At 44.0% G+C, this 13032-nt stretch overlaps 1 protein-coding gene across 1 annotated transcript in view; it reads left to right on the top strand.

Moving 5' to 3' along the window:
• The window catches only part of kcnq1.2 (potassium voltage-gated channel, KQT-like subfamily, member 1.2), a 185196-nt gene that overhangs the window by 109215 nt on the left and 62949 nt on the right, over positions 1–13032 (top strand). Inside the window, exons 14-17 of the mRNA XM_069686663.1 lie at positions 7034–7109; positions 7941–8035; positions 10039–10079; positions 11775–11836. Coding sequence (XP_069542764.1) covers positions 7034–7109; positions 7941–8035; positions 10039–10079; positions 11775–11836 — 274 coding nt within the window. The remainder of the gene's footprint in view (positions 1–7033; positions 7110–7940; positions 8036–10038; positions 10080–11774; positions 11837–13032) is intronic.

Here is a 13032-nt window from a genome sequence, read left to right as displayed (position 1 = left end):
AACGTGAACGCAAATTAATTGGCCAAAGAAAAAGTTAATCAGAAATCGTGATGTGTCAATATATGATTGTCTTGCAATATACAAAGTATCGCAGAATCGCTGTATCGTGATATTATCGTTATCGTGGGCCACATATCGCATATCGTTTCCCAGCCCTAATGCCGACAGCTGACATTGTAAATTAAACCAAACTGTAAGAGGGATAAACCAAAGGAGGATCTGGACTGACAAAATTAGTGACTGATTTACTGAAATTGCTGCTACTGGCTAATAAACTGAACCTGATGACTGATGATGAAAAATGCCCTCAGAAAAGGCAACTTGTACCCTGATACAGTCCCCAACGTGCACGCCTACATTACTAACACACCTTAGGCTAAACACTTAGACTGGAAGACGGTCTGGCACCAAAGAGGGGATCATTAACCCCAAATCTATCAGACTCTCTAATTAGGCTCGCTTTGAAGAACAGCTACAGCCACGTCCTCCTCTTAAGGCTACACCTAAGGCCTGGAACATTAACCCCCACAACCTGGATTAGTCTGGACACATGTATCAGGAAGCCACTGACCAAAACTCTTTACTGCTTCCAGGTTGCCGATGGCAGGGAGCTACAAGAATGTGTGAGGACTGACAGAATACAGAAAACATTATCTATGTTTTATGTTCGAGTGCATAAAGTCTGCAAGTAGTTTTACAATCTGAGATCCTTGTGGTGTTCTAGTCTTGTAAAAATCGTTTTTCCCACGGCTGTACTTTTTCATTTTCCTGCCTGTCTAACTGGAAACCTCCTCGCCCCAAATCTTTACTTAATTTGGCAGTTAGAGTCGTGTCAAGAAGAGTTCACAAGTCATTAGTCTACTTGTTAGAAGTGCGCCTCCTCTCCAATCTTCTCTCTCCGTGTGGTGGGAAAGAGCCGAGTCTGTCTCTGTTCTCCTCGAATAATGACAGGTTGTGAGACTTGGCGTCATTAACGTTAAACATGGGCGGGACTTCTCTGAGGTCACCAGGATGCCGACCATCTCTGGAGAGGAGTTATTTTCATTGGCGGGATTCTTCTGTTAGAGTCAAGACAGGAGACTTTCATTCACATGTACCTTTAGAGGTATGTGGTGAGTGTGAGAGAGAGAGAACAGACTTTACACTAGTAACATGGTATCTAATGGTGGAAAACACAAGTATATAAAGAGGTTTAACAGGTTTTGAAAATGGAGGAGAGATTGGAGTATGGTTAGGGTGATAGCAAACCTACAGCTTCTCTCCCTCTCTCTCTCTCTCCCTCTCTCTCTGTCTGTCTCTCTGTGGCCACACACATCAAACATGGCCTGCTCCCTCTGTTCTCTCTTTGTCATCAGCTCCTAATGGGCACCGTGCTTTGATGTGGCTTGTTTGCAGCCATTGTCTCCAGCATGTCTTGATCAGTGTCTATTGATCTGGTGGGGGACATGAAAACAACTGGAGCAGACACGCAGACACACGAGGAGGAGTCTTTGAGTTCTGAGTGTGTCACATTCGAGATGGAGTAGGAACAGAATGAAACAGAGAGTGAGGAAGTGAAACAGATTAAAGCTCGGGAGAATAACTTTGAAGTCAAAACTTCGGGTGTCTCAGTGCAGCTGCAGAGAAGTTACTCTTGGTCTGTTTTACAGGTATCCCTTTTGGGAATTTTATTTAGTTATCTGACAACAGAACCATAAAAAACAAATGAAATGCAAAGTTTGTATCCTTGCTGACCTGACCTGAAAAAAAACTAGATTGCAGTGTTGTAATCTATCTTTAGGTATTTGACTTTCCAACCTAACATCGTAAACGGGGAGGACGTAAAACACGTCGTAGGGGTGGGAATCACAGGGTGACTCACAATACGATACGTGGTCCACGATACCGATAATATCACGATACAGTGATTCTGCGATAATTGATACATTGCAAGACAATCATATAATCTTCTTCGGCCAATAAATTTCCGTTCTTGCTACCCTTTTTTTCCTTTGTTTTTACCGGCACCTGGTTGTAATGCGGGACTACCGCCAGACTGTGGCTGTAGCGCATCTGAAAGCTGTTTGCTAACCGCTATTAAATCAACAAAGAAGAAGAAAGCAATAGTACTAGGTGCCTGTGTTGTTAATCGGATGTGGCCCTGTGAGATTTGGAACTGGAGATATATGCAGTTGTCGAAGAGTTTTGTGTGGAACTCCAAATATAACCTTCAAATAATCGTCAAATTGTTCCGAGTGAATATCGACCAGTATTTGTGCTTGAAACGCCCATCCCTAAACGATGTATTGCCGTATTGTTCCACTCCTAATCACTAGCATAAATGCAAAGATCGGAGGACTTTAAAACAGGCAAACGTCAAAAGAGTGCAATACACACTTACAACATTGCAATGTATCACGATGTATTGAATCGTAATCTGTATCGTGATACGCATTAAATCACCGGGTTCTTCCCAACGTACAGCAGAAGTGGACACATGCAGAAGTAAAGTAAAGTTGGCTTGAGAAAACCATTGTTGTGCTTCTTCTTACTGTGCGTTCACACCGAACGCGAAGCAAATATTTGCCTCGCGCTACTAGCGCGAGTTTGACCGCCAAATCAAAATTCACGTTTAAATAACAGACGAATATACTCGCGATAATGGAGGAGAGGAAGCGGGGCTTATCTCCATGATTACCAACGGCGTCAGGAGAATCTTGATGTTGATAGGCTTTCGCTACACAACGTGACGCGAATTCGCCGAGGAAGTTAAATTTTTTCAACTCACGCAAATTCATGTTGCGATCATTCGCGTCATTCGCGCCGCCTGATGCGAATTCGCATCTACTTGCGTCATTGCACTGACTTTGTATGGAATCTCGCCGTGGTGTGAACGCACAGGAACAAGTAAAGCATTCTCAGGGTTTATTTTAACACTAGACAAACCCTTCTGGTAGAATCTACATGGGAGCATTTCTCATGTTAGAACTACATCGAAGTCCCTTCACTTACACCCTCCCCTTGAACGGGGGAACTAAGCTGCTACAATATAGTGTCTTAGCACTTTGCCATTATGATTCTCACCACGGCACCCTCTGACATGCCATCACTTTAACATCAAACATTCCTGAAAGAATGTGACCGTCTTATCCTTCCAAGATATGATAAAAGGAAGTCTGTTTTTGAGGAGAACAGAAGAAGAGCACATCTCTTTGATGGACCAAAGCACCAGTCATAAAGCTTATCTCAAACACACACACAGATACACACACACATACCCACAGGCCAGCCGTTTTGCTGGGCCCTGACCGTTGCACATTGATGTCTAAGGCCGCTTTCTCCTGACTGACTCCGAGGTTATTGCGGCGCACCATGGAAGCACAGGATATTTGACGGTCCCCTGCCAAAGAGGGAGCCGAGGGCGAGTTGCCATTGACAACTCGGAGATCTCCAAAGTGACCATCTGAAAATGAAAAAAGGAGAGAACTTATTAAGAGAGAGCAGTCCATGGGAGGCGGTGGAGCTAAATCAGTCACAGCTTTTCAAGAGAGGGACAAGGCTGGCTCATGACTCCAGCAATCACAGCCTGTGATGACTTCGACCGTCGACCTAATGAAGAACAGTGAGTCTGTTGAGCAGAGCCAGGAGTTTGGGTTTAATCTGTAAAATTAAAAAACCTCACACAACCAGACTTCCCCCAATCCAGAGTGAATCATACCGAGCAGGACAATGGGGAATATATTGAAGTCGACGTGGGTGAGGTCAGAGTTTTGCTGACTCAAGAGGAGTCCCCAGGAAACACTGTGTATCCAAGATGAAAAATAAACACCAAGAAGGGGGGAGGCGGGGAGAAGGAGATGAGTAGGAGGCAGAGTCAGAGCGAGCAAGTGTTTGAAGGGCAGCATCAGCAGAGAGATGTGGGAATCACATTCCTTCAGTTTCTGCGTGCCAAATGTTTAATGTAGCGAGGGGGGGGGGGTTGGTCTCTGTGTTATTCTTTTATCACACTTTACCCGACGAACATGTGTGCGCGTTTGTGTCAAACGCAGGAAGCGGGAGGAGGGCGAGGAGGGAGCGGGGGTACAGTTGTACAACGATCAAAACCGCACATGTTTTTTGTTTCCTACATGTGTTTTCTTTCCCAATTATGCTCCAACCTCCGAGTTGCAAAGCAAAAAGAAAAAACGCACACACATCCTTCTTCTTCTCGTCGCTGATGGAGAGCGAGGAGGTGGGGGGTAGGATTTCTCTTTTTTTTCAAAATAGGGCCTCATGCTCTTTATGTTTGGTATTGTTTGTGTGCATTTCCTCCTATAGCTCGGGCAGGCCCTCGCATGGAGGGCAGGAAAAGAGACGGCAGCCCGGCGGCCTTTGATGTTCATGTTTTATGGTCCCATGTCAACGCATTGTCTGTTAAGTCCTTTTGTTGTCCCTCCGTCTAATTAAGACCTCAGAGCGACTTGTTGACTCCACAGACCCTTGTTTGGGGACGGGGGAGGGTGGTGTGTGTGTGTGTGTGTGTGGGTGCTTTCTGCTTTGATTTGGACATAGTTACAGGCAGCAGACAGACACATATGCACATTCCCCCCTGCATACAGAAGGCTTTGACGTCATTCATTTTCAGTTTGAGGCCTTGTTGACAGAAGAACTTATCTCTCGCTGTGAGGAGCAGTCAGCATAAACAAGCTTTATATATTTAGAGTTACACCTGCACCTTTTAGACCTCCGCCATCTTCCTTTGAAACGCTCAGCAAAGATCTGGTGACATCAGCTGTTAATCCACCGTCTCAGCAGATACACTCCTGGAACACAAACACAAACTGTCCCATGGCTTATCAGCTCTACTTTGATGTCTCTGACAACAGATGGCTTAAAGGTCGCCTGTCCCTGAGACATACTGTACATGAAACAGAACACAGGCAGAGAAATAGGCGTTATATATTGACTCTCTTCCCCAGTAGACTAGTGCCTGGCAGAATGAAAGGGACTGGACAACACATTTTATTTTATTCTCATCAATCATCTCAACCTAACCACATCATGGGCTGGATTTTATGTTTAGATTTGTACAATTTAAGCTTTTTAAACTTTTTCATCTGAAGGTTCAGAGGCCCCATGGTTGTGCAGTGGTTAGCGCCGTCGCCTCATAGCTCCGGCTTCCTCCCACAGTCCAAAGACACACTCGTTAGGTTCATTGGTGATTCTAAATGTTGCCGGTAGGTGTGAATGTGAGCTTGAAAAGTTGTCTGTCTATGTGGCTGCATTCATACTGCAGGCCTTCATGATTAATTCAGATTTGGGGCTCATATCTGATTTTTTTGGGTCATTGTCATATCTATTTTAGAATGTGACCCAGGTAAAATATCAGTGTGAAAGACGTCACATACGCTTACATTCGTTTGACTTTGGATGCGCAGAAACTTTTGTGCAACTAAGCGACATCTTGGGCAAAACGGACAAGAGCAGCAAATTTCTCTTGAAATATTTTAGCGATATGAGCCTTCTAGTTTTGTTTGGATACAGGCATCTCCCCAAATAGCAATTAAATTTGCTATTTCGCCTTCTCTCCACTGCTGCGCGTCGTTGTCCTCCATGGTCATCATCGGAAAAAGAAAGTCTCCTTCTTCTTTAGAATCACTCCTGGAAATGTGCCAAAGGCAATGAGGACCAATTCGGATTTGAGTGTTTAAATACAAGTTGCATGCAGGTCGCATGTTTTGGATTCCGATTTAGTACCACATATTCAAGAAGCACACTTCTGAATTTAAAAAAATGTGACATCATGCAACTTTTTGCTGTTCACACTGATATGAAAAATTTAGATCTGTGTCACATAGGGGGACGCTTTTAGCTGCAGTATGAACGCAGCCTATGATTGTATCTCTGTGATTGACTGGCGATCAGTCCAGGATGTACCCCACCTCTCGCCCAATGATGGATGGGATTGGCTCCAGCCCCCCCTGCGACCCTAAGCAGCATGGATAATGGATGGATCAAAGTTCAGAAGAGGTTTATAATAATTAATCAAAACTAAAAGTCAGGACTCATGATTAATTTCTGCATTAAAATCCGATGAAGAAGAGGACAGCATCAAGGGAAATAATCTTATGCACCCAAAGTCAGAGATTCTTAGGTTTGAATTGGGACAAGAAAGTGGGGTGCCTACATAATCAATAAATACTTATTATTATATAATGTCTTTTGGGCTTATATAGCAAAACACCACAGCCTTCCTGTCTCAGATTCACACAACAGCCTGACAGCTCTTTAGCTGCTGCAGTCTGTGTGTGGCTGCGTCCATCTGTTTTTCAATCACTGGGACCAACGAACTCCAGTCCCACTGCAACACATTTCATCCACACATCATCCAAACATACAGCTGACACACACGGAACATCCGAGGACATGCTTCAGCGTTCCGACAAATAAATCACACGAGCAACCGGCGCGCACGACACAAGAGTGCCTCTTTTATAGAAACAAAGTGCATGCTGTGCAGTCACTATGGTATGCATGTATGACTGCGTATGTGTGTGTTGTTTGCATCCTGCGGTTTCTGTTTCTGTGTTTAGCTCCATACCAGCGGGTTTTTCTTTGTGTTGACACAGATGTGCTGCTTTGAGCCGAGGGACACGTGTTTTTGGGAGTCCTCTTCTTGCAAACAGTGTCTGCTTTTCTTCTTCTTCACTTTGCACCATGTTGCAGATTCACAGTTGTGAGCGATAAGGCAAGCTCTGAAAGAAAGCAGGCATTAATCTGCGCTGACACACGTGTGTTTTTGTGTACAGAATGCATAGCTGTGAATGTGTGTGTGTGCTCTTTTGTCAGGGCCACATGTGGTTTGCTGTTGCATGGTACACACATTGTCCATCGCTCCTTGAATGCAGCACAAGCAAATTATACTGGGCTTAAAGTGTGCAGCCCGTCGCCTTCTTCGTCTTTTACAGTCTCTCCAAAACAAACCACTTCACATTTTACAGCAAGGAAACATCTGCCGACTGAACCATCATTGTTTCTCTCTTAGATTAAATCTGTCTCTTTTTTTCCATCACAGGTTGTCCCATGCCCAGAGATCAGCTGTGAAAGTCCTCCGCAGAATGCAGTACTTTGTGGCCAGGAAGAAATTTCAGGTAAGCAAAGACAGAAGATCCAGAGAAGAAGAAATAAGTTATACGTGAGCTAAGGTGGGGGAGGTATAGAGATAAAGAGAGAGACAGATTGAGAGTAAGAGAAGTGTGTTTTGTGTGTGTGCGGTTACACAGGATGAGGAGGAGGGGGGAGCCCCATGGGCATATATCAGCTGCAGGGCTGCCGTGCATGCGTGTGTGTTTGTGTGTAAATGCCTTAAACTTGCACCTGCATGTCTTCTTTGTGCTCGCTCCAGTTCAGGCGTAGTATCACGGGAAATCTACTAACCTGTCTCTGGGGCTACAGTAGGAATTCACTTACTGTACTGCACTCAGAAAAACACACGCAGCAGGACGTGGCCTCACTTAGCACTAAAGTCAGCAGAATTATGCTGGAAAATTTTATGCAATAAGTATAACAGTAAAAAAAAACATGTTTGAAATACTTTGGCCGTCATTTTCATGCTATATGTTATTGCAGAATGGTTCCTATATTCTTACCGTTTCCAAGTGTTGGGTATGTTTTCAATTATGGCCTAAGTGATCTCAGCTGTGCAGGCCGTGTATACCAAGGAGACCCTAAAGAGTTCACTGGGTTCTCTCTGACGCTGCTTGTTTCCACGTCACACTAAACAAAGCTGTGAAAGGACCTTAACACGATTGCTTTCTACACACACACACAATGAGTTAACAATGAACCCTTTGCACCCAAGGGGGTTGGGGATGTTTTTTCGGGGAGCAAGCAGGAGCGGGCTACGGTTGACAATGGCTTTTGTGTCCCTCTGTGTGTGTGTGTGTGTTTTTGTGTTTGTGTGCATGCGCACTGATGAACAGCAAGCGCGGAAGCCGTATGACGTGCGAGACGTGATCGAGCAGTATTCCCAGGGTCACCTCAACATGATGGTCCGCATCAAGGAGCTGCAGAGGAGGTGCTGACTTTGACCTTGTTTCACACTCTTTCTTCCTCATTTTCAGTCTCTGAATTTAGATGTCAATTAAGTCAATCATTTCTCTTTTTTTTCTTCTTTTTTGACAGTTATGTTGGATACTGTTTCAAAGTTGCAGCAGCTTAAAAAACAAAACATATAATCTGGTTACAAAAGCAAAATAGACCTTCATTTGGCCGTTTTTGTCAAATTGTTAGATTCCTGCAGGATGATGGCACATATAAGCCATGAAGTGTCACATTGTAACCCGAGGTTCGTGTTTACGTTTGTCTTCCCCTTAACTAAGCTGTACTGACATCATGCTTGGCTGAACTGGGTCAGGAAGACAACAGGAAGAGCCATGGCTCCATTACAAATGTCCCCATTGAGCTGTCAGTACCTCTACAGCTCCTAACTGTGTCTGTCAGTGCGATCATCCTCCTGCAGAGAGAAACTGTAGCAGCCTGCCTGGCCTCTGATTTGTTACACCTTGTTGTGCTCTTTTGACCTCTAATGAAGTCCAGTCCTCACTAAAGTAAATAGTTTCGACCTCTTCCAGCAATGTTTCTGCCGTTTTAAGAGATTTTCTTTTTCTTTAAATCCCAGAACGCTTTCCCATGAAGGAGGTCGGTTAGGTAATAAATTGGGTCAAAGTTACGAAAGAGCATCACCTGGACCTCGTAATACTGTTTTGCAGTAATTCGGCTGAACCGTGGTAATGTGCCGTGAAATTCTGAAACCAGCAGGGCATCATAATGTATCAATAAATAACGAAAATGCAGGTTTTTTGGTTATTTATTGTTATTTATAACTGACTACAGTTAAAAGGCCTTAAAAAGACCCATATCCAAACTTCACATTCAACATTCAACAGAATATCCAAAGAGAAACACATCTGACTCCTGCAAACACGGCACAATAATGCAATTATGCAACAGAAAGTAAATTAAAAATGTGATTGGGGGCGTTTAAAGGAGCAGTTCGCCCCTGGAAAAAGCCTCCGTCAGTCAAATCTGGTGTTCTCTTTGATCAAAAGGAGCAATAATATTTGAAATTGGCGCCATAGCTGTGGAGAAAGTTGTACAAACAGCTTGTGGTTTCGCCCATTCTACATTCCTACAACACCCAGCGTGCATTGCGCCCCTCCCTCTGAAAGGAACGGCCCAGCGAGAGACGCTGGAGTGAAATACTACCGTTTTCCAGTCATGACATTGAGTCAAGGACATTGATCGCTGCAGGTAATGGCTCAGAGCGGTACAGAATCCGAAATACGATGAGAATATACCGTCTCAAAAATCTTCGAGTCTGCAGTCTACATTTCAAACCTCACGATTTTGAACGACACCACATCGGAGGCAGGCGTCATAGATTGAGGAACTGTAGTTTAGCAAGCTCCCGGGCCTCTGCCAGATGACGTGTTTTATGTCGTCTGGCGGAGGTTTTCCAGAGCCTGTTGGAGAAGCAGATAGCGTCCTCCAAAGGCACAAAACGAATTAGCATTTTTTTCTACCATAATGGCATTAGCTCCCCATAATAGCATGATAGGACTGAGGTTGAAAATAAGCGAATTGGCCCTTTAAGCGCACACCCCACATACAGAGGCACAGACCTCAATGCAGCGGCCCTGGGTTAAACTCCAACCCTCGGCCCTTTGCTGCATGTGATCCCCAGCCTCATTTCAGACTCTATCCACTTTCCTACTCAATAAAGGCAAAAGCCAAAACAATTATCTTTAGAAAAACAACCAAAAAAGTGATTGTTGTGATAAAAAGCAGCCTTTAATTTGAGGTGATGAAAAGACGAGAAGGCTTTCCCTGCTTTGGCAAATTTATAGATGACTAACAGTCCACTGAAACCTTTTGCAATTTTCATTGTTTGTTTTCAAAACTTGGCATCTCTAAAAGAACATTCATCAATTCATCTCTATAAAACTTTCATGTGGGTTTTTTTGTAATTAAAATGCTGACTCGTTTGTTTGAGTCTCATTTCTTGTCTCTTCTCCCCAGGCTGGACGGCACGCTGGGGAAGCCGGGAATGTTTCTTCCAGGTAAAACGACAGCAAACACAACAGTCTCCATGTGATAGACAGACATCACTCGTCACTCTCTCTGTGTTTACACCCCACACATACACAAGCTGTGCCAGACTAAATATGAGAGGAACAGAGGTCCCTGATGTGTCTGCGTACGTCTCTGCTTGGACGTGGGGATGTTTATGTGTTTGCAGACATGTAAATATATGACTTTGTGCACCATGTGTGTTTGCACAGTCATGTGGGGTTACATGTTTGAATTTTTGGTTTATTTTTTTTCTATTATATTATTTGTTCATTTGTTAATGACATGTTCGAGAACAAAGTAATCAGAATCGTCATATTGAAATTAGTGATATTTGATTGTATTGTCTGCTAATACTTAGCAGTTGTAGCCATTCAACATGGCTCAAATTCAAACTCAAAACCTCAGAGCACTTCCCACCGGCGCTTACTGTTGCTAGGTTATGAAAGTTGTATCGCGGCACTTCCGCTCCCCTCGGTAGTGATCGTTAAGCCTGTTATAAATCGCTCTGTGTGCTTCATGTTTGCTTTTATTCACTGAAATTTTACAAAGAAACCGTAAAAACAAAGGAAAGGAGTCGTGACCTGGCGTTAGCAGCAACTATAGACGAGGAAATTGTACCCTAAAACGAAAGGATTAGCTTCTCCTCCGCCATTGTTGTTGACAAAGTTGATATCGTAAATCCCGCCCCTTTTTGAGTTTGATTGGTCCGTGAGGGAAAAGAGAAATTGACGAGCGCGGTGGTGTTCCAAAAGCGGAACTATTTTCAATTGAGAACGCTGTGAGCGCAGCGACAATAAACAGCTGCCGCCGAGGGTGTTATTGTGCTGAGGACGCTGAGTGCTGAAAAACAGCTGTTAGTGGACACAGGCCCTTATTATTTTATGGTGGCCAGTTACTATGTGTACATATCAACATGTAAGATGTTTATTGTCACTCTGGTAGTACAAGTACAATCGTGTCAAATTCTTATGCTGTGGGGGTTAAAGGGTTAATATATAAGGGGCATATAAAATATAGTAAATATATTAACAAAAAAAGGAAGCATTAATAAAACAAAATAAAAAATAAGGATATGTGAATCCAAACATACTTGACCCCTTTGCATTTCCAGCACCCCACCACCACCACCACTCTCCCTTCCTTCCTGCCTCCTCCTTTCCTTTCATCCAGTTCCCAGGTGTTTAGTAAACATCTCTTGGCCGATCCCGTCCGCTAACATGGTTAACCAGCTTTCCACTTGGACAAGTGACTGAGTGAAGTAAACAGCTCTGGAGCCCTGTGCTCTCCAAACGCTCGCCACACCTATTTCATAAACACAAACAGAATGAACGAAGGGTCACACGCATCTCGGAGGTCTCCTTTGTGGTCGAGGTTTTACACTTCTGAAGGGATAGGCTGAGAAAATACTGTGGTGCTAATGCAGATTTAGTGTAGGATAAACATACCTTTACACCTTCTACAAAGTTTTCTCTGTCTGACATTCATTTAGGAGAGTGTAAACGTAACAAAAGCCGCAAAAGTGAGCGAATTGATGGTTTCACTATGACTCATCAGCCTTTGTGGCCCTTAACGCACAAGATAAATGTTGTGCATGAGACATTAATAGATCTGACTGTGACAAAATGCACTTTTTTACATGTGTTTCTGTCTATGCAGTAAAAGCTTCCTTCTTCACTGTGCAGGAAAAGGGGAAGATAAAGAATACCCAACGATCGGCGCACGACTAATCAGGCTGGAAGATAAGGTTGGCACACTCCTGCTGCTCACTGTGTGTGTGTGTGTGTGTGTGTGTGTGTGTGTGTTTTGTCTGTGAGTAAGAGAGATAAAGTGATTAGATTACCCTTAATGTTCAAAGCAGAACTATCTGTGTGTGTGTAGTAATGTGTGACTGCTTGTGTCTCTGTTATCAGATGAGTGTGTGCGGTGGAATCTTCTAATAGGAGGATGTTGTGGCTGTGCTTGGGTTAATCTGTGCCCACGTAAAACATACACCTGCATTCTCTGCCTTCCACTTTATCTGCATCTATTCAGTGCTGTTTATTTTTCAGCTATTTTTAATGATTTTCCACACCAGCCCTTCTTTTTCCTGTAATCCCAGCTTGGCCGCTCGGTGACAATTTCTTGGATGTTTATGTTTCCAAAAGGAAGGCTTAAGAGAAAAGTGTCAGTGCTGGGAGGCAAAGCCAAAAGGCAACAGCTGTGTTATGAAGCCCACGGGTGTAACTAGGCGTGTCGCCTCTCATAGAGGAACAAGCACAACTTCATGCCAGCATGCTGCCAGCCCTGATGCCAGCGTGGTGCCAAGATAGACATCATCCCTCAGGGGATTGTTGTACCAGTCGGACTGGTGCGTAAATCAGTCTTTCCATGTGCAAATCATAGCTTCAGAAATGTGTTCGGTGTGTGGCTGCATCTGTTGTCTGTTTGTGTGACTGGTGGCATCACTGAAAAGTGAATGTTTGAGGAATAGGAGGCTTTTTAAACTAAGGCTGTTCTCACATCTTACAGTACATAAAACGGCTCCTATTCTGCAGCCACTTCTCCTCTTTTACCATCTCTGTGCCCTCAGCAACACTGACGTTCTCTAATGTTTGCATGCCTCTGCCGCTCTCAGAATCTTTCTTACGTACAGAGGGGTAATGATCTTGAACCAGCATGCGCTCCGAGCCTGAAGACCTCCCTCAGTGATTGAGTTACGGCCCATTTGCCCTCGGCTGCATGTTGTGATCGCAATCTCCTGATTGGAAACATAAACCCGCGTTCCTCTACCTACGTCTCTCTCGCTCTCCCTCTTTCACTTCTTCTCTGCCCTGACATGAAGGCTGAATAAAACAGAGAGGTGGATAATTGAGGAACAAATCCGTGTTAGCCAACTGATGCAGCCTGCTTTGCCTTGTAAACAATGTGGAACCAATCAGCGTCCCTCTAATCATTAGCATG

The sequence above is a fragment of the Semicossyphus pulcher genome, unplaced genomic scaffold (genome assembly GCF_022749685.1).
Source record: "Semicossyphus pulcher isolate SPU_LCO1_2020_fin unplaced genomic scaffold, fSemPul1.0.p SCAF_8, whole genome shotgun sequence".
Lineage (NCBI taxonomy): Eukaryota > Metazoa > Chordata > Actinopteri > Labriformes > Labridae > Semicossyphus > Semicossyphus pulcher.
This window is presented reverse-complemented; position numbering and strand designations above follow the sequence as displayed.